Below are 22,925 nucleotides of genomic sequence, written 5' to 3' on the forward strand. Positions count from 1 at the left end.
TAAAATCAAACACAAAAATTAAAAATTGTTCAACAAATGGAAATAGTAACAAAGCACGATCAAAAACTGTAGTCACACTTGGAAAATTAAACACACGTCTCAACTATGCCAATCAAGAAAATAAGGATTGGGCAGGAATAGCAAAGGGAGATAGTTGTGTTGTTATAGGTGGCACAATACTATTGGTGGAGAGAAGCCACATGATATGTACATGTTCAGAAATGGTGCAAAACTGGTGGGGTATAAATACTGGTGCACTGTTTACTAAAATTCTTTCAGCAATGCTTAGAGGGCAGTCAAGAATCGAGATAGCATTTGTGTGAGATGAGATGAGTCTGTTTCAGAGTTGCAAGTTACAAAAGCTTCTTCTCAAACTAAAGTAAGAGGGAGTTAATAGCAATCAAGTTTATAACAGAATCAGATCCATGGGATCTCAGTCCAGCATTTTACTTGAATTACTAAAGGTTCACAAATTTAAATTCCAATCACACCAACAGTATCTAATGTTGACATATGCAATAATGAAGTAACAGATTTTTAAGATTTTGTCTTAAACAAAATACAATTATACAATTAACAAATTTCCAATTTGTTTCATTTGTTAAAGATTTAAATTCAATAATATAATTTTTGTGCTGCCTTCAATATAGCATATTTACCTACAAACGTTACACTTAATGAAATAAAATAGACATGTGAATTTTTTTATAAAAATGAATCAAAGGTTAATATCTTGACTAAGTACACGTTTCACAAGTTACTTGAGTTCGCTACCAAACAGTCAAATTTCATATTCAGTATTGAATTTTATAGTCAGATTGGTGAATTTACAATGACATCAAGATCAGCTCCTAGTTTTGCTAACTTGTTCCTATTTGAAAAATAATATACTTGGTGAGAAAATTGTCTGAATTAATACAGACTTCTGATATACAAAAGATGTGTTCAGGATACTTAATCTTCAAAGAGTAGTCACATGTTAGGCTACCTTTGGATTATCTCATGAATATATTAAATTCACATTTGAAGAGAAAGTGAATTCAGAACTTCAGATCAATGATTATTTTAAAAAATACTTCAACCAGACTTAAATATATATGTTTCATTTTTTAAGGCTGAAAATCTTAGTTATCATAATCAAACATGTGTAAACAATATGAAAGCCTAGAGAAAATGTTATCTAGATTTTGCTATACAAGTGCTATATTGGTTTTTCACACAAACTGCCACACAATTTCTGTCAGTAGAATGAGACACTAAAAAATTATAGAAGAACAAGGTCTAATTTTAGTTCAGGACATGTACCAAGAGTAACAACTCTAGATTATGATAATTTTATTTTCAAAACTATTTCAAGCCAGGAAAGCTTTATCAAAAGACTCTCAAAAACCAGCTGGAATTTCCCAAACAAAACATACTCAATTGTTAAAATACATGTATTCTGATACAAAATTCAGTATCTTGTAATAACATAAGTACAATAATAGGTCATTTGGTCCTTCAAGACAGTCCATTCATAAACAACCTTAAGCAAAAGTAAAAATTCTTCAGTAAAGTACCAGCTTCCACTATTACCAAAGGTAACACACTCTGTAATCCAATCAGCTGTTAGAAAAGTAAAACTTTCTTAAACGGAGTTTATCCCACCTTTTCCAAATATTAAACTTTTATCCTCTTGTCCTATTGTACTTAGAATACTGCACAAAGAAGTCAAAGGCATTTATCCTATCAACCCTCTAGATAATCTTGTCAATTTCAAGAAAATCACCTCTTCCATTTTTTTTTTCTCAAGAGATAAGTTAAAAAGATTTTAACTTATTATCATTTTTTAAAACTTTCAATGCTGACTGAAGAATGGAAACCATTTTCAATGAAGATGACAAACAAATTTAGATAAATATTCATCTAAAGCCGGGTAGAATAAATAAACATTCGTCTGAAGTTGTTTGTTATCTTCACCATCTTATTTTAACTTATCTTCATATGATAACCCATCCCCAGAATCATCCAAGCAACCCTAATGTGAACCTTTTCCAATAAGTCAGTATTTTTTCTTAAATAAGGAATCCAAAACTGTAAACAGTATTCCAAGAAAGGCCTAATTAGTGAATTGTTTAAAGTGATAATTACCTCTATCAACGTGTAATCAATATGTTTATAAATACACCTAAGATTCTATTAGCACTGACTCGATAACTTGAGTGATTTATCCATCACCATGCCCATGTGATACAAATTTTGATAACCCTAATGAATTATCTTTCACTTAGTACAACTAAATTTAGATCATTTGCTAAATATTTGTCCGACTAACCAATTGATCAAAATCATTCTATAGAATCTCAACATCCTCAATACAGCTAGAAATACTCAAGGATTTAATGTCATCAGCAAAACTACTGATTTATTAACTATGCCATTATAAATAATTATTAATGCACATCAGTAGAAGAAAAAGACCAAAGTCTGACCCCTGATCTACTTAAACCTATGAATATGGGCTGGGTGACATCCACCCAGCTCATAACCACAAAAGTATCCATGAGAGTAATCATACTACAATTTTTGATAATGTAAGCATATCTTTACAAAATTTTGCAGATTAATAGTAAACATTACAAAGCTTTCATATACAAAATACCAGATTTTTAAATTAAGTACTAAGATTTTTTTTATTAAAGACTTGCTCATGAATGTTTTTTTCTTTCAGAACGTTGACTATCCAACTTGCAAAGTAATTTTGATTTTAGGATTAAAAATACTTTTGTTTTTCTGAAAATTGCCAAGTTTCATTTGTGTAATCTCTATATCCTTCTAGGCAATCATCAAAAGTTTTTGAATAAAAATTTATATTTAATCCATTATCTTATCAATGCTAACTCTATACGGTGTTGATTGATTTGACTGACCTTGTAACCATCATAAAAATAAGGAAATAAATCTAAATTACCTTTTTTTTGGTTTTGGATTAACTGTAAATTGTAACAGGACACCACAAATGTTTATTCTAAATAGCTTATATCTCATAACAGTATACATTTATTTATATTTGTTTTATTGACCTTTGAACTGTGCATGACTAAAAAATACCGACACAAACTGAAAATTACACATTGCACGTGCAGCTCACATTACAGTATCGAATAGAATAATGCACAAGCTGCTGGCGTGTATACCCAATGAAGATTTTTATTATTTTTCTTTCATTATCTTACCTAATAAGTTTCTATTTTTTACGTTTTAGTTACTTTTATAATAATAAATAGTGAAATCAAATGAAAAATAAAAAACCTCATAATTAAATATCAAACATTTTTATTTTCAGTAAAGCTTTATAATCTATCTGTTATTTTCTTTACTGTAACATTATACTCTATTCTCCAGGTTGTAGATAAGTAATCAAAGTATAATGAAAATAAAGGTTGCAAATGCAAAATAAAATGTATACTATTGATCACAAAATTTCAAAGTATTTATGGTCAGAGTTTACGTTTCTGACCTTTTCACGTTTATTTTCTGTAGTTATTTTATTGCTGGCAGATGGCTTAGAAACTAGAAAAAACAAAATGAATAGTATTGCCTGTCCTTTTCAGTATGGACAACAAAGTTCCAAAGTAAATACCTGAGAGTTTCTTCTAATCTTTTTACACCTATTTCCTATGTTTATTCTACTGTTAGTGGCTGAAGTTGAAACCTTCAAAGATAAAACATTGAATCACTGTTCCTGTTTAGGTGTTACTAGACTCTGAGTACTTTGACACTGTCAGTATCAAATAAACTTTCAGCACAATTCCCAAAATTTTCTTTGCTTTGAAAACACAGTTGGGTAGGATTTATCAACTTGTTGACTGTATAATGGTTACAATAAGAATTGTCTAAAGTATTATAAAATGCTTATGCTATGCTTTGTAGAAATCCTGGGGTGATCCAATAAACTTAGTATGTATTTGAATGCTGGTCGATAAGCAGACATTTCCTACAGAGCCTATTCAAATCCCGGCTCTGAAAATACAGTGGGGTAGGATTTATCGGCTTGTTTACACAGTACAGTAGTTATTACAAAAATCTAAAATATGATAAAAAAGTAAGAGAAAATATTTATGATAAGGCTCTGTACAAAGTTGTATCTGATCCAATAAACTAGGGTGGCAAGGATTTAATGGATAGGTGTGAAAATGCTTATGATCATCCTATTTCCTATTTTACCATGCTTACCAATAAATGCGTAGTTTCCAATATTTTGCAAGGTACAGTGAGGTTTAAGTTACCATACATTACATATGCATAAATATATTATTACTATTTACAAATAAATAATTAAATTTAATTTATTTTTCTTAAAACACAGAACAGCAAATAAAAAATATTCAGAAAACAATGCTCTCCACTACTTACGATGTTTTGAAGTTTTTTTTTTGCACTCGCGAGTCGTACTTGCTAACCCTCGTTGTAAGCCTTATCTAAATTTACATGTGGATGTAGAAAAAACAATTATTTTATACTTTATATATGCATTTTTGCATACCAAAAAACTCAAAATGACTAAACTAATACCACAAAAATCTATTGTAATTTACCAGGCTTTCTAACTATGTTGTATTTGGGTCTAAAAAAATCTAATTTTTGTTCGGAAAATAGCATTGATCATAATACTTCAAACTCTCCAATGATACAAGAGCTTTTCACTCCTAAATAACTTAGACTAACAGAATTATGTAGAAGAAATGTAGAGCTTTCAATTGGTTATAAACTTATAGGTACAAGTCTTCTCAAATGATGAAGTGGTGGATGGAGCAAATATGGTGTACTCGATAAATATTATGATATTTCAACATATAGAAAAGGTAGAAGGTTCTTATTTTATATTCTAGCTTGCCAATATCAGAAATTTGAGTTTATAATTCATATGAAACTATAGACATTGTATTGTGGGCATCATAAAATGTAATCTCACCAAACCCAAATGATGATGTACCACTGTGACACACAAAAAATCGATATTTAGTTGTTATTTTTATATTTACTTTGAAATTAAGAAATTAACTAATGTATAAAATAAAATTGGAATTAGAATCTACAATTTAATATCAAGTTTATTGACGTACATTCATAAAATAGTAGCTACCCATCTCGATAGGATTAACTAATAACAAAGGTTAAGATTGACTGCATTCCATTAATATTATTTTGCTTTTGCTCATCCAACTATTCTACAGTCCAATTTCTTAGTCTTTCCTCAACATTCATCATTCTGATTTTCTTGGCTAATATTTTGCATGGCACTTTATCAAATGCTTTTTCAAAATCTAAACACACACAGAGCTTAGACCCTTTCTATTGTCCAGGTAACATGTAACATCCTCATAAAAAAGTTATCAGATTACTAACAGATTTCTCTTCTGTGAATCCACATGAACTTCATTTATGATAAAATATTTCACCAAATCATATTGCAAAGTTTATTTTATTAGACCCTATAATTTCCAGAGTAACTCTTACACTGTAATCTTTCTAAACACAAGCTTAATTTTAGTAATTCTCCAATCCTCAGGCATCTGACCACTACCTATTGACCTACCAAAAACAAAAGAGAAAGGTTTACATTTCTGACCTTTGACCTCCTTTAAAGCAGTTGGAAAACAATATCTCGTTCTGGTACTTTATTTCTGATCTCTGTTTTGAATTGTGTAAAATCATATATTAATGAGAGAAATTAAGTCAATATAAACGTTAAGTTTGTATAAACAGTGACACTCCTACCATTAGACTGAATGAGATGTAGATATCCACACTTCCTGAGAGTGTGCCCAAACCAACAAATCTTCCATCATCACTGAAAATAAAATAAAATTATAATTTACTACTTTTAGTATACTTATCATTAACAGCTGTGTAAATTATGATACTTATTTATTTGTATAATTTACTTGTGGAGATGTTTAATTAATTATTAGCCAATTGATAAAACTTATTGTACAAAGAAAACCTTACAGTTGTTTATATATATATATATATTGTGTGTGTGTAGCTAAAGACCTGAACAGCTTCAGAACAAACAAGTATAAAGGCCATTTCAACACACACAACTCTCCTGGGTGACAATCTCTATCATCAATCTAACTAGGCTTGTAAGTTACTGGTACTGGTTAAAACTGTAGTTTTCAACCAGTTATTGTGTGCTTTCATTTCATAAAATCCACATTATTCATTTTCCATAATCTGACAAAAAAAATCCATGACAAAACATAGGCACAAAAAAAGGTTCAACTTCTGTAACCTGACATTAAATTTTTCTCAAATATAGAGTAGGGATATATTTAGGTAAAAACTTTTGAGGTGTATGTATGAAATTATGTGCTACATAAATAAAAAAATAAAAAGTACCCTTTATCATCACAAACAATTCCTCTACACGGGAAGAGCTGCCATCTTTCACTAAAAAGCACATCTTACATCAAGACTTATTGTTTGTGAACATTAGCATATTTTATATTCAAGCAAATGGCCTAACTTTGTTTCATTAAGTTTAAGTCAATAGTAATTTTAGCCTGTCATGTAGAAGAACTGATATCTACAAATGGATTTAAATGGTATTTCATTTTTATGTGAATTTCTTGAAATGTGGTAATCAAAATATGCTATACAAATAAATGTGGTCTGGATGACTTAGTAACTTTTATGATGGTTGTTATTCTGCATTCTGTTGAGAAGCCTACTGTATATTTATTTGTGGAATTAGCTATAGTTACACAAAAATAAAACTTACTATGTACCCCTCACTTTTCAGGTATTTTACTATTGGTATATTTTAGACTACAGTGTGAGAAAGTACCCAGGCACAGAATATTAATTGCAAATATAAAATACAATAAGTACAAGGAACTGTATGTAATATAGGAATTTTGTTCTCTCTTTGAATTTCTTTATTTACATATATTACATCCACCTAATCCCACAAATGTCGAAAATCACAAAAATAGCCATAAAATTGCTTTTAATATTGTCCTATAGCTCACCCTCAAAAATGTTGCATTTCACAAAGTGTATGTTAAGCATTCAAATTTCACCTTCAGTGATTGCTTGATGATTGTCATAGCATCCTGAAATCTTCACATATGGGAGCAGAAAGTGCAAAGCTGAATCACCTGCTTCAATCTTTTTTTACAATGACTCCTTTTGTGCTAAACCTGGAATATGTTAAGCTGTTTTATCAGTTTAAGCATTTATTGTGCAACAACAGGATCAGTTTCTGTCTTTTTCTTTTTAAGAACATAAATCCCAGCAAAAGAGACCTGCAGGTTGGTAAATGCAATGTCAAGTAGCATTCACTGTTTTACAAAACCATCTTACTGTTACCTCCACACAACACACACATGTGACAACTTTAAGAAATCAGATTTCTCTGTAACATGCTATTACACCCCCTGTTGCAGAACAAATTGCATCTGGTCAATTTGTAAAAGAGATCCAGTGCACCTTTACTCCTCCACTTAAACAGCCATGTAATGTGGTTATATCCAAATACAAACATTTTTTAGAATCATCATAGAATATGTCCTGCACCAATATTTCACTTGTAAGGACTAATATAACATACCCATCAGAGAAAAATTGCATTGGTGTTTGAACAAGTTATGTGTTTGTTCTTTTCTACAAAAAATCACAATGCAAGGAGATAGGTATAATTAGATATCACATTTTGTTATGTCTAAATTTAAGATATAGAGGAACAAGATAGCTCACTGAAGCAGAACAGTCCAAATGTATTGCTCACTTCACAGAAAAAGTATTTTCCAAAGCCAGGATTTTGTAGACAGAATTTTGTTGGAAAACCTAGTATGGTGTTTAACAAGGAAAGCCTGCAAATTGGTTTGCACGTATGTTAAATAGTTAAACATGGAATTCTAGTCTTTAATCTAATGCTTTGTAAGTCTAGTCAGAATAAAGTATTCACAATCAGTTAGCTTGCAAAACATATCAAATTCTATTCCATCAGATTTTTTTCTCATGCTATATGTAGTTTCTCTTAAAGAAAAATCCCATCCATTCTGTTACAGTTAGTATGGTGTTCCACGTTTGCATATATAACCTGCTATGAGTCAGAAACAAGCTGTCTTCTGTCCACATAACTTTTGCAGCACTTAGTTCAAGCATGGGTGACAATATCATGCACAATAAATAATTGGATTCGTGCTTCAAGCAATACAACATTCAGCTGAGTAGGTTTTCGGTACATAACACATTTGGAATGACTGTAGCCGATTAACCTGACATTCAGTTTTAAATGCTCAGGACATATGCAATCTCAATTTCTCAATAATGCACCAGTAGAAAGATATGGAGTAGGTGCATCAGTATCAGTTTCATTTAGAAGATTTAAAATTCTGAATAACAGTAATGTTGATGGCACATACAGTGACAGTACCTTGGACAGATGTTTTCTCTGAAGGTAGTTTCTTAGGTCTCCATTATATGTGGGTCTGATAAGCACTTTCCTCCTTTATGCTTAGATTTCACATGACATACAACATATCTCTATTACTCTGGTATAACTAAATGATGTCTTGTTTGCTTACATTACTTCAGGTTGAGCTTTATAAACCACTCAATAAGTAATACTAAAAAGCCTTATTAATTCATTGGATAATGTAATTTCTAATGTGTAGCCATGCAATTGGTTTTACTAAGCAAGTTGCAATTTCATTGGTAGATACACAGGGTATAACAAGTGAAACAACTTCCACAATAAACATTTTTTTAGTCAAAATTCCCATCTTTTCGACCCTTGTTTTTTGACATTGAATCAAGTTTTAAATTTTAAAAATAAGTTGAAATTATTTATTTTTGCTATAATAATATAATTTTATATATAAACATCTGTCAAGTTTAAAAATGAAATAAAAGTATATCAAACCAAAGTACATTTAAACACTTTTTTAAGTGGTAAAATATGTATAAAGTAAAAATAATAACAATAATAATGTATGCAATAAAATTTCGACTTAACTTTGTTGTTGACCTCTGTTAAAAATCTCTTAGTTTGTTTGTTTGTTTTGAATTTTGCGTAAAGCTACACGAGGGCTATCTGCGCTAGCCATCCCTAATTTAGCAGTGTAAGACTAGAGGGAAGGCAGCTAGTCATCACCACCCACCACCAACTCTTGGGCTACTCTTTTACCACCACATTATAATGCCCCCACGGCTGAAAGGGCGAACATGTTTGATGTGATGGGGATTCGAACCTGCGACCTGCAGATTGCGAGTTGAGCGCCCTAACCACCTGGCCATCCTGGGCCAAAAATCTTTTAGCTTCATACTTAAGCTTATTAGGCTGGTTTAATTACAATAGCCAACTTAATGCCATTTATATCAGTTATTTATAATACATTAAGTTCTATGGTGTATATGGACCAAAGCTAGTAAATATATATATATATATATTTCATGGGTAAAGGATATAATCTATTAATGCAGAAAGACTGCAAATACTTTTAAGTAATTCATTCCTAATGTTCCCAAATCAAACTTTAGAAGAATAGTTTACATTACTTCCAGATCTTATTGTAATAGTTCATTACACTTGTTCTCTTAAAAGGAATCATAGTTTGCCAAACATGCGTTAATAGAGTTGGCAAAGCCTTGCTATACATAGTGTCATACCGGGTTTATGGTGATATTTTGTTAGTAACAATTTTTTCTTTAATAAACAGCTACAGAGATATATGTTGCATTACCAAAGCTAATTATCAACTTTTAAAGAATGTGTGAATTAAAAAATATAAGATGTATAAACACTAACCTTACAGTCATCACTGAAAGCATGTCCGTACCAGTTGAAACCATCTTTTCTACAACATATTTGGTGGCATTCCATTTAAATAAATAACAAGGAAGTGGTGTCTTTTTTCTCACAGCAGGATTTACAATAGTAAATAACTTAAAGTTTGATTTATCTCCTTCCACAATTCCATATCTGAAATATTTACCAAAATATTTATAACTAATAAAGCTTCCTTATTTAAAACTAGCAGTACTAACTGTACCTAGTTTACTTCCATCATGAATGATACTAAAATAGCACAAGAAAGTTGTGACACATTATTGTGAAGAGCAAAAGAAGAAACGTATTACATGTATAATTCATTTTTAATTCTAGAAATTTTAAAATAATTTCTGAATGCTTATGAACAAAGATGCAACATTAAAATTCTCACTGCAAATAGTTGTTAGTTCCATAAAAATGCAAAATGTTATCAACTAACATCACTTTTAGTCAATCTTGATGTATAAACTTACATTTCACTCAAAACTGAACAAAATGCAGTAATGGAGAATTTAGAAAATAATTTATTAAGTTTTATACCAGAGTTGCAATACATGAAATATTAAAAATAAAAGAATATAAATATAATTTAAAATGTTTAATTATGTATAAAAAAAATGCATTTTTGTAGCGAAAACATTATCCTCAAAATATACAATACATTTAAAAATTTAGTTTGCACTTATATTTGATTTTTTAATCTTTAAAAAAATATTTCACTTTTTATTTATTTATCTACAATTTGTATAATCAACTTGCTTTTATCAAGGTCTTTAGTAGACTCCACTTCAAAAGAAACTCATCTTGTTCACTTTAACAGACATTTTTAGTAAGTCAGATCAAGCCATGTTAAGAATTTTATTTATGAAAAGCATTAATTTGCTTTCAACACTTTATCATCCCCAGAATTTCTAATTAAAATAGTCTAATACAAAGCAAAATAATATTTTACAAAATATTCAATAAATAATCATTTTAACATTATTGTACGATCAAATTTTACAGGTGAACTCTAAATTTATACCTTCTAATGAGCAATTGAAATTGGAGATAAAATTTAAATGCTAGATTTTGGTATTCAAAAAGTAGCTTTATAAAATTCTTGTACTGCATAAACATCAAACATTCATAATAACTTTTCTTTCTATCATCATCCAGTCTTAAATGTAACATGCCAAAATGGAATATCTTATTTATTGTTCGTTCTAAATGTGAAAAGACAGAAATCAGCTTTCTTTGATACAAAAAAAAATTTGTTTATGTTGAATAAAAGATATAACCTGAAGATTTTGTACTTTGAGAAGCTTGGTTTATTTCAATGTATAGAAATGCAATTTTATTTACACCTGTATATAATAATGAACTGAAATTAAATGACAAAATTAGTGGTAGTGTTTTTGTTGACATTTCTTCACTTTTTTTATACAAACTTATGTTTTTCAACAGGTATCTAATAAACAAGCTGTGTTTCAACAAGATGTTCAAAAACATGCTAAGTTTCAGCAAAGTGTTTAATAAATATGCTGATTTCAACAAAGTGCCTAATAAATGCTAACATTTTCCTTACCTAAAAATATATTTCTGATAGATACTCACCTCTACACACAGCTTAGCCATCTTCCTTGCACATATGTCAGAGAGATTTGCGTGTCATTAACCTTGAGGCAACTTCAACCCAATTTAATGTGAATTGCACTGGTGTATAATAACATAATCATGTGACAAAAGCCCTCCACCAATAGGAGGGTGACACACCTTCATATGCAATAACTCCCCCTATGCACTTGCTCTCATGGAAACTTCATTCTTTAACAAGGCAAGAGAAAAAGGTGCACCGGCAGTGGGGAAGATAGATGGGAATGTGTGAAAGGTGAGTATCTATTAGAAACACATTATCAGGTTTAAAAAAATTTTCACTTCCAAGATTATTACTCATCTCCACACATGATTTAGCTTAGATCTCACATTGAATTGGTGGAAAAACCAGTGCAAATTTCATCTTGATGAGCTCCCTTCAGAAAGTTTCCAAAGGGAAGCCCATGAAGTGTGACATTCAATGGCAGTGGCTTCATAGGAATACACCCATCGGAGCTTTTGTCTCGACCAAGGGAATAGGGGACCATAAGAAAGGAAATTCAGATTTGAGAAGAGTGTCAAATGCATCACAATTCCAATAAATACAAAAAGTGCTGACATTGAATCAAATGGAAGAGCAAGGACTGGAAAGATAAAAAAAAATGGATGAAACATAGAAAACAAATGTAGGTCAGGACAAGAAAAACATGCAGGAAAGTGTCCAAATCTTCGACCATGGCCAGCTACAGACGAGGTGAAAAAGACCATAAGTGAGGTCAGAGGGAGGAGAAAAGGAAATGGGAAAAGAAATGAGAAGAGGAGGGAAGAAAATGACCAAGGTGGAGAAATTAAAAATGACTGTTAGCAGAAAATGAAACCAACAGCAGCAGAAGAGATGGGTACCCATAGATTCATACATGTGTGATATTCACTGACAAAAAAAGTGATAACCTAAACTTCTAGTAGAGGGAAGATGAGAAAAATGAGGAAGGCTTGGAATCTGGAATGGGAAGGTTAGGAGGAGATTGATCTAAATGAGGAATAGGAGTAAAGGGCAAGGTCGACAAAGAGGAAAAAACCTAAAAATATAATGAAGACAGAAGGTGTACAACACCAGTCCAGATCACCACGGAGAAAAGAACACAACTGAAGACATCCAGGCAATGAAAGGGAGCCACATGAATAATAAGTACACAGGAAGAAAGAAGGAGTACAGTAAAGAGGAACATCACCCAACCCAATGAGTCTCAACAGCAGGAGAACAAAGTACAGAGAAATAAAGAAGGAGAAGTGGAACAGGCCAAGGAAGCAAAAAGAAGGGAACAAATGTCTACAGAAACACATGTGAAGCATGAAGAATTACCTAAGATAAAAGGTGGAGTTAGGAGAGGGAATATTGAAGGGTAGAGTGAAAAAAAGACGAAAATGCCAAAAATTGGGAATCAGAAAGTGAAACGGAAAGTAAGGGGCCAAATCCCCAAGATAGCCAGTCAGATACCAATGATAGGGAAACGAGAAAAGGAAAGGAAGAAAGTCTAGAAGTCAGGACAAAAGGAGTCATGAACACAAGGGGGAAGAGACATACAGACATAAGAAAGGAGCTACTAAACAAAGGAAACAGTATAAATCCTAAAAACAAGCCAAGAGAAAAGACAAGGTAAATTCCAAGAATTATGAATCATGGAGTAAAAAATAAGAAATCATAAAAAAAAAAGACAAGAAAAAGAAAAGAAAAGAAACACACCTGAAAATGAAATCCAAATAGAAATTGAAAGTTTAAGGTTGTTTCAAGAAATCAGGTTAAGTTCATAGTTCAATAGATCATTCCTGAAGAAGGACAAAGAAATTTGACTGGTGGAATGAGTGTAGGAGGGCCATTAAGCATATAGTAATCCACAACAAGTTGAACAATGGTTGCAACAACCCTGACAGATAACGAGCCTCCAAAAGCCATAGTAGAAATAAGGCCTAACTGTGACAATCATCACTCAGGATGAAGTATAAATCACTTCATTTGAGATTTCCCAATTAAAATTAAAGCTTTTGAAACAAAAGCCAAACAAAATGAAAATCAAAGTTTCAGTAACTATGCACACCTCAAACAATTTATCTCAGATGAGAAATTTAAACACATCTGTACAATACAATACCAAGGAGAAAAATTAAGTTACCATGAGCACATGTGCATAGGTGGGAGTTATTACACATGGAGATGTGTCATCATCCTAATGATGGAGGGCTTTTGTCATATTATGGCATCATCATACATCAGCATAATTCATGTTAAACCACTTCAAGTTAGGTGGGAGCTGTCTTTAGGCTCGTGGCATCCAAGTCTCTCTTACAGACGTGCGAGGAAGGTAGCTCAATTGTGTTAAGAGGTGAGTTATCATCTTGGAAATAACGTATTTCAACAAGGTGTCTAATAGACATACTGTATACTAGTGAGAAGCAAAATTTAAGGCAAAGGTATTAAATAAATAGTGATTGAGCACTGGACACAATTATTTTTTCTATATGAAATTAATATTTTCAATACTACAACCAACATAAGTTTCCTTATCTTACTGTGTGACTTATTTGATCAAATAAATACAAGTCACACCAGACTAATTATTGGTATTATTACATATGGCCTATTATGCTCTTTATTGAATTTCTCACCCAGTAGGCTTTCTTATTTTTCTAAACTAACACATTTCTGCAAGGATTACTTAAAGAAATGTTGTTTATTTTTAACATGAAATTCAAAATAAAAAAATCTTTATATCACTAAACATTTAATGCCTTAAAATTTCTACATGTATGTAGGTTTCTTAGTTTAATATCTTGTGAGTAATTGTTCTAGCAACTTATAAATAACACAATATTAACATAAGACTGCAATTCCTACAGGTATAAATTTTGTAAAATAATTAAAGGTTTTGAGATATTTAGAGATGGATTTATATTCCTTGACAAGCTCTCCAAGCAATGAAAGTTAGACGTCAGTTACTTCTTACATACATTTGCAATTTTTCCTACTTCAACTGGTGTTTACTGATTTTAGCACAAGTTTGACCTTATATGCATGCTTTTAAAGTAATTGTCAATTGATGACTTGTATCTGCCCAGTGCTGGTAAAACGTGTTGAAATATTACATGATAGTTTAGCAACAACAGTGAACTAATAATTTTCACAATATTTCTTTAACATATTTTGTGTTTGAATATACTGGGTAGTCATAAATCCAACATACATGAGCATATAACATGAGCATATATTTTCCTTTGCTTTCACTCATGGTTTCTTAGAATTAGCATCTGGTACCTGATGGTGAAATAATGATTGAATATTAAAGGAAGATTTTGTAATTTAACTTAGAAGATACTACAATAAAATTACACAAAATTTTCAGGAAAAGTTCAGTAAGTGGTAATTGTGTCAGAAAACTAATTTTATGACTGTAGTTCATTGTATTTTTTTAAAAATCACAAGTTTACAAAGTTTATAATATTATCAATTTCTTCAATGCTCACAAGTTAAATTTATGTAAATAATTTTCCTTACAGAGGATATTAAATAGCCTAACATACCTACAAGAACGAAAAATGTACTTGTCATCACCTTTCTTTGGCAACAAAAACTTCAGCTCACAATGCTTGGTGCCATCCTTAACATTCCAAACAAAACCATGGCCATCACGAGATATGCTGACAATCTAAAATAAGCTCAGATGTACACACATGTAACTGAACTGCACTTTTTGTCATTAAATCTCTAATGATTCCATGAATACATTATACATATACATATTTAATTTTTTTATCTTGTAAAATACAATTTCTACAAATAAATCTATCATGCAAAAATTCACTATTTTGAAATTAAGCTAGTAACCAAATAAATATCATTGCCATAAAGTCTACAAAAAAATGTTTTGATGCTGGCTGCACATATTCGTTAACCACATTAAAATACATTCCAGTAATGGTATGTTGCTGGAAAATAACAGTACTCAACTAAATACAGGATTCAAAAGCATATTTTATATAAACTGTAATAAAACTTGAAAGAGATAAGAAAATTAAATTGTATTGGAAAATAACCAGAAAGTAAAATACATCAAATTCTTTTTATTAAATCAATAAAGGTCTTAGTTATATACCTCAGACATTTTTAAATACAAAAAAAAAGTATAAAATGTTGTTAGGAATAAATATTTATGTAGTTGACCTTTCATCAGTCCCAGCGAAAGTCAAGCTGCAAAATATTGACAACCACATAATTTGCTTTTCTTCAGAGCGATTTTAGTCATTTCTTTTCATCTTCAGTGTTTATCATGTAACATATGCCTATTTTTATACCAGGTACTGTCAATTGTACTGAATTTATCAGTAACAAAAATATAACACAATCAAAGATAAACTAATTATTTTAAATTTGTTTACTTGCATACCTTATTACTACATTACTGCATAAAGAACAATAATGAATACAAAAGTATTCTTATGCTGTCTACTTCGAAGGTACTGTAGAAAAATGTTTATGAAATATTTGGAACTAATTTTAAACTAATTTGGAACTAAATATTTTAAAGTGTGTAAAATATGAGTATTAATGAAAAGTAAACTTAATGTCAATATGGATTAAAGATTAAATTACGTTTCATATCACCTTTTTTCGAAGTATCAATGATGATATAGTTATGAATGTAGTTATGTATCATTCTGCAAAAGAACTTTATCTTATAAATACAAACTATTAATACTTACCATTATATCAATCACCTTGAAAAAAAACATAATAATAAAAAAAGTTACATTCTTAACTTCACAAGCTTCAGTTATGCAAGTAACTTAAAACTAAGGAAGTCATAATTACTATCACTGTATGTGGACACAATCACATCTAACTGACATGGCAAATGTCATTTTCTACCAAGGTGAAGTGGTATTCTTTCATCTTTTATTCATAATTATTATAAATTTTCTTATTTTAAGCATCTTTTTCTACATTATTTGTTCCATCCTTGATGACTCACTAGTAATTCTGAGAGCATATAATACTAAAAGAAAATCAAATTTTGATACCCATCTCAGGTAAAGCACAGACAGCCATTGCATTGGTTTGTACTTAAAAACAAACAATTCCTCTGACATTTAGTTGAGCTGTCTAGTGAGTATGTTTATGCATAATGTCAGCTCACATTCTACTCTCATAACAAGACAAAATGCCTGTTATTTTGTGATGCTGTCATAGTAGCTATAGTCATATGTAAGTCAGTTTGTCACTCTGTATAAATAAATTGATCAGATGTTTTGTCAGTTGCAATAATTATTCTGCATTGATTTGTACTCTTGTCACCTGGTAGCAAATTAAAGTATAAAATAAAAAAAGAACATAGAAGGTATAATCCAGACACTCAAAAACATAAGAGTTTCAGACTGGGTATCACATGAAGCTCAGTTAGAACTTGTAAGTGTTGTGAGTTATAATTAATCATAGAGCTTTTGAGTGTTGCATCAGATTTTGTGATAATTTACAAAGTTATGTTTTTCTCTTTGGTTCTTTTTCGCAATTTCTTGTGTTGAGGTTATATTGCTGAGTTAGAAGTTTAAAATTCAGTTCTGCAACTTGTGAAAGTCTGGACAAGCAAATTCCAATTGTGAATTTCTGATTATATTCTGTTCATCTTGTGGAAGTTATGATAAGTACTCTATTTTTTGTTGTTTTTGTATGAAATATTAGTATTAATCTTTTGATTATTCTTAGTGTAGAATAAAAAATATCTTCCAGCAATCATTCAAAAATAAATAAAACTACACTGCCTATTCAGTAAATCAGTTATGGATTTTTAGCCTTATCGATTTCACTTTTAATACTGCAAACTTAATTTTCACAATCTTATAGTATTTGGTTATTTATTTACCATACAGTTCTGGAGAATTCCAAAGTGAAAGACCAATTTCTTTTTTTTTAATTTGTTAAGAAAACCATAAACTTTTAACGTAATACTATAACTGTGATTTCTGACACAGTTATTTACAAATCATATAACAAATATTTAGCTGCCCCAGTTAAGTTTTAAACAAAAACTCTGTAATTCTACTAGTTAGAGTTTACCTTGTTGCCTGAGGGACTGAAATCAATATTGTCCACTTCATCTCCATGAGCCTCAATATCATGCAACAATGTTAACTCAGGATACTAGAAATAAAAAATATTGGTTGTGTTTTAAAATGAGAATTTAGGCACATAAGATTTGTAATAAACACTTTTTTGAATTCTGATGCCAGGAAAAACAGTCACAAAACAGATCCTGTGTCTCTTTGTAACAACTGAGAAAGAGTGAAAGATACAAGTGTATCCCACATAAAAAAAACTTCAAGAAAATAACATAAGTGCTAAGTTTATATTTGTAGTTAATTTTTTCCAATTTGGGTGAACTAAAGCTCAAGCTGTTATACTTTTTTATGGTCTTTAAAGTTTTTCATGAGAGAAAAAAGGCCATTTATCAACAAACCTTTTTTTTTAACTTTAATAACAAAAAACTTATATCATTGGATAATGATTAGAATTTTAAGATTAACATTTTTTTATATATATATATCTCACTATTTGTTTACAAGAGTTTGGATTATTTGTCTTGTTATATTTATTGTGAATGATACTGGCCTGGCCTTGCAAGTGGTCTTTCAACATGTCTCCAGGCAGAAAGGTAGAATTTGTTGTGTGTTAAATGAAAATGGTTGCAACAGTAAGATTTTTCTTTTGTATGTGAAAGGATACATATCCCAAGGTTTGTCACAGCAACAACTGAATATTGAACTTTCGAAATACTCAAGAACTCATGGAAACAGAGAAATATGTACTATTGAAAGATTCCAAAACATCTGACAAAAATGTGAGATCAAATTATCAATTCACATCACTTTTATCACAAATGGTTTTGTTTTATAAGAAGTTTACTTTCAAGTTATAAATCAAAAGCAAACAAAAAGAACACCAATTTAGATTTTATGGATCAATACTCAAAGTTTGTCAAAACAAGTAATTAGACAAAGCCTGAGAGATATTACAGGAACAAAAAAGCAAAAATGACAGTGATTTTCAGGGTAGAAACAATCAATCGATATATATAATTCTGTTTAACTTTTCTTCTGCAATTTATTGTTTAAACAGAGAAAGGTTAATAAACTACACATTTTTTTATACATGCATATTTGCTTTTGTATATTTCCAGCTTTCAACTTTGGATTAAAGACATTCCAAAACTTGATCTAAATAAGAGATTAAGTAGCATATCAATTACAGTAAAAGAAAATATATGATTTTTCACTTCAAACTATTTCCAATTATATTAGCATTTACTCTACAATTGTTGGCTACTTTCTGTCCAGTGAGCAAGGCAAACCTAAAATGAGTAAAAAAGAATTATAATACCCCACTTGTAAGTTGTAGTACACTAGTTTATTATATTAGTTCTTCCACTCATCCAAAAAAGTGATGCTTAATAGATGAACAAGATTGACAAATGGAAGGATCTTACTCTTAACTACACTTTCATTTGTGTATCATTAGAGTAATAAAAGTTTTAAAGCTTAACATAAAATAGCATAATATAAGGAAGGCTTAAAAAAACTCATTTTGTATGCATAACCATGGAGATTTTGGCTCTAGCCTAATAAAATATTTTCAAAGAATGACATGAAATTATTCTAAACATACCTTCCACAACCTAACATGACCATCTGCTCCAGCAGTAGCCAAAATATTAGAAACTGAAGTAAATCGCACAACTTTCTGAAATGGTTCTTCCTTTTTATTGAAGTCAGTTTGAAAGCTCTGAATAGGTTTTACATCAAATCCAACTTGAGTTATGATAGAGTTAGAGTTAGCATCAGATTTTTTTCTTTTTTTCTCTACAACTGGAACTCCCATTTCTGTGGTACTTTCTTGTATCTTCGGTTTGTTTTCTTCCTCTTTTATATCTTTTTCATTTTCTGAACTAAAGGAATTAGTCCGTCGACGACGACGTACTGACTTATTGTTGGGTGTTGGAGTCTTATCTAAGACAAAAAGGTAATAAATATTAAGAGTGATAGATAAACCTTTTATTTTTTAAACATTTAAACTTTTGTAAAAAACCATGTTCAGACCTTAACATATTGTATTTTATAACTGATCATTTTCCAAGAAACCAATTCACTAGAAAGTGATAGTACTTTACTTATATTTGCAAAATAAATAAGTATTTTCTTTATACAAATTAATACATAGCAGTATGAATTTGTAAATGACTTGATTTATAAAAATAGCAGTATTGTGAGTATAGTAAGTAATGCTTGATTATGATTAGAGATTGTTTTAATCACTGTAAAGAAACAATCTGTGCCTAATAAGTACTGGCTTATGCTACCCATTGTACATAAACATCAAACATGTTATAAACAGCAAACTGTATCACATTAACATAAAGAACACCTATTTACATTTGATGGATCAACATTCAAAGTTTCCCTAAACAAACCAATAAGTTAATAATACTGGCTCTCTATAACTGTTGAGCAAAACATATAAATAAAGTTGAAGCTGTCTCTTGTTCCTTGGTTCTAAAATAAAAAAAAACATAGAAGTATCCTTCCTGCATCTTGTTATTCAGTACGAGTTGGATGAAAAAAACTTCCTTTTACAGTGTAAACTCAAAATCAAGAACAAAAAATAACAACAGATGGATTATATCATAACACAACAATATTGTAAACCAACAAGAGGTATTTCAGTATTTGTTCAGCCTAAGTTCTATCACATTTCCTAGCAGTACTTGTAAAGGCTTCACATGTGTTTATCTGAGCCTCACATGCTATGCACTCAATATAGCACCAAAACAGAATCACTGTTTGTACATAATACTCAATTTTCAAGTGATTTATCAATGTTCCTGTACTGCCACATTAACTAAACTCTACAGAACACAATCTGAATTGGGCTCATCAATCTCCATTTTCATCAAAATGGGTCTAAGCAGAGCTTCCCTAAGTTCAACCTCATAAAGAAAACATTGCAACTTTGAGCTAAGGCTTCACTGGAACTGGGAAGTGAATTTCACTATCTGAAAGTCAAGTCATACGTTGAATAAAAGAAGTTATCAATGAGAAATAACTTGTAATTTGACAAGAACATTTTCATAATGGTTAAACAGTGAAGCAAAATTTAAAATGTCTTATACTTGGTTAATGTTTAAACAGTAAATAATTCACTCCCCAAATAAATATACTGATTACATACTTCAAAAGATGTTTACTATTGCAAAAACATAAACACATGAAAAACAAAGTGCCCCAACTTATTAGATGTTATTGTTTTTAAATTCTTCAGCTCAAGAAAATAGAAAAAATAGTAAAAAGCAATAAAAGAAGAGAAAGTATGGAAAAAAAACTCAAAAATTAAGCACAACACATCAATTGCCCTAAAAAAAAGTTGTGACTTATAAATTGATCAAAACATCTATACACATGGAAAATTTTCTTAAAACAAAATGTCTAAAAGTGGGTCATAAGTAGCATGATTTTCTAGGTTGGGAAAGGCCCTTTTGAACTGTATAGCAAATACCATTAAGAAAGATAAAAAAATAAATAAATTGCAACATTATTCCAAACAAATGATGACATACAGTCTAAATAGATTTCTACCTTTTATATAACAAATATATTAATTTAATATTAATCTTAAATATTCTATCATCCCAATAATTCTCTTGAACATAATGTACATCACTAAAAACAAATTTAGACTTGTTCAAAGAAATTAACCTTTGACTCCAACTTTTACCCCTGAACCATCTTTCTCTTCACCTAATATTTTGTACGTCAACTGATACATCTGACACATCTCTTCCATTCCTGCAGCTAGGACATGATGTTTACCATTGTGAAACACTGTACAATTCATAATAGCATGAGAGCCTGTGTCATAATGTGTCACGGGTTCTGCTCGACATGTGGAACCATTGTTGATCAACTCGTATATCTCCTGTAAATACAGATATAAACTTTTATGGGATGACAACATACTGTCAAATATCAAAAGAAAAGTAATCATACACTAGCTATAATGTTTTGTACTTTTTTACTACTCTGAATATTATTATGAAAAAATACTTCTGTATTGAGATTTAAACATCTTTTTTTGCTGAAAGTGAAAGATGGGCACAGCATACAATCAAAAATATGGTACATTTATTCACTCTAAAGTATTATTAATTTATAAGCTTGTAACATATTGCTAATTACTGTAAATTATATATGTGTATTCATGTTCACTTACAACACCAGTTAAGTTTTATGATTAAGATCCTCTTCTGAATTTACCAATGAAAAGATTATTATTGTAGTGCAGAATGTTCTGGTCAGGTCTCATTTTCCACAATTTATGCAGTTTTGTTTCCCTTTACTACAGGGAGGACACTAACACTTCAGTAACATTGCAGACAGGTTACTACAATGATTTCTGGTGTAAGCCATTTAACTATACAGTAATGTTCTGGACTTTTTTCTCTTAAGTGCAAAAGTATTATGAAATTTGATTCAAATTTTCAAAATAATTAGGAGTACAGATAGACTTATGTTTCATGTCTGTTTGAATAATGAATTAAAAGTTGAAAATACAAACTGAAACATGTTTTGATCCAGACATGGTCTTTCATAGAAAAAATTTTGGTTGGAAAAATAATCTTGTTAAACAGATAACTAATGATAAATTCTATGTTGTTACTATGAAATATTAAAAAGAACTGCTGGATTTAATGGGCTCTATAGTATACTTCAAATGGATTAATTGATCCTTTTTTTTTTTTGAATATTGGGTGACCTACATGGATTGAAAGATCATCTGTAATCTTGCTTTTCTTCTGTTTCCCATATTTTACATCATGTCAAAGCTGGCATGAAAGGTAATAACCGAAGCGCCACCTTACGATTTGCGCCTGATTTGATCATGATACACGTAAGCATTAATGGAAAGAAGACTCGCTCCTAAAAAATGATAACAATAATACTTCAAGCAACTGTTTAGTACTTACTACAGTGTTTGGAATACCACATTTTGCATCACCTCCGCCTCCAGCGACAAGAATATGTCGTTCTGTCAGATTATGGATAGCATAAGGGGGAAAATTTACTCGGGCTAGTAAGTGTCCTTTACGCAATGGAGCCATCTTGATAAAAGTGACATCTAGTGTAAAATGAGAGTATTACTGTTAATTTCTATGGGAAAATAAAAAATAATAAAAGTGTTATTAAATTCTTGTAATTGTTTTTTGTAATTCTTTGTAAATTTTTCAGTGATTGAGAAGTTAGTGAAGTATTCAGATCAGTATTAGTTATTGCGTTTATTCAGTTATTTGGTCAGTTGGCCGTGAAATTATAAAGTAAATTTATTTTTACATTAATTGTAGTTATATTAGCAAGTAAATTTCTGCGTAAGTGGCCCCCAGTGGTACAGCGGTATATCTGCGGACTTACAACGCTAGAATCCGGGTTTTGA

At 30.5% G+C, this 22,925-nt stretch overlaps 1 protein-coding gene across 2 annotated transcripts in view; it reads right to left on the reverse strand.

Annotated features, from left to right (window-relative positions):
- LOC106466384 (prolactin regulatory element-binding protein-like) overlaps positions 1–22,602 on the reverse strand; it is a 40,585-nt gene extending 17,983 nt beyond the window's left edge. The window contains exons 1-7 of one of the 2 annotated variants that reach the window (XM_022394381.1): positions 22,462–22,602; positions 21,236–21,413; positions 19,110–19,450; positions 17,505–17,588; positions 14,975–15,099; positions 9,800–9,973; positions 5,761–5,833 (exon numbers count right to left, since the gene is read on the reverse strand). In XM_022394381.1, the coding sequence (XP_022250089.1) occupies positions 5,761–5,833; positions 9,800–9,973; positions 14,975–15,099; positions 17,505–17,588; positions 19,110–19,450; positions 21,236–21,413; positions 22,462–22,596 (1,110 nt within the window). In that variant the 5' untranslated portion in view covers positions 22,597–22,602. Of the gene's footprint in view, positions 1–5,760; positions 5,834–9,799; positions 9,974–14,974; positions 15,100–17,504; positions 17,589–19,109; positions 19,451–21,193; positions 21,414–22,461 lie in introns of both variants that reach the window. The other variant, XM_013926667.2, reaches the window with a different exon arrangement.
- Between the last annotated feature and the right edge of the window lie 323 nt (positions 22,603–22,925).

The sequence above is a fragment of the Limulus polyphemus genome, unplaced genomic scaffold (genome assembly GCF_000517525.1).
Source record: "Limulus polyphemus unplaced genomic scaffold, Limulus_polyphemus-2.1.2 Scaffold2244, whole genome shotgun sequence".
Classification (NCBI taxonomy): domain Eukaryota; kingdom Metazoa; phylum Arthropoda; class Merostomata; order Xiphosura; family Limulidae; genus Limulus; species Limulus polyphemus.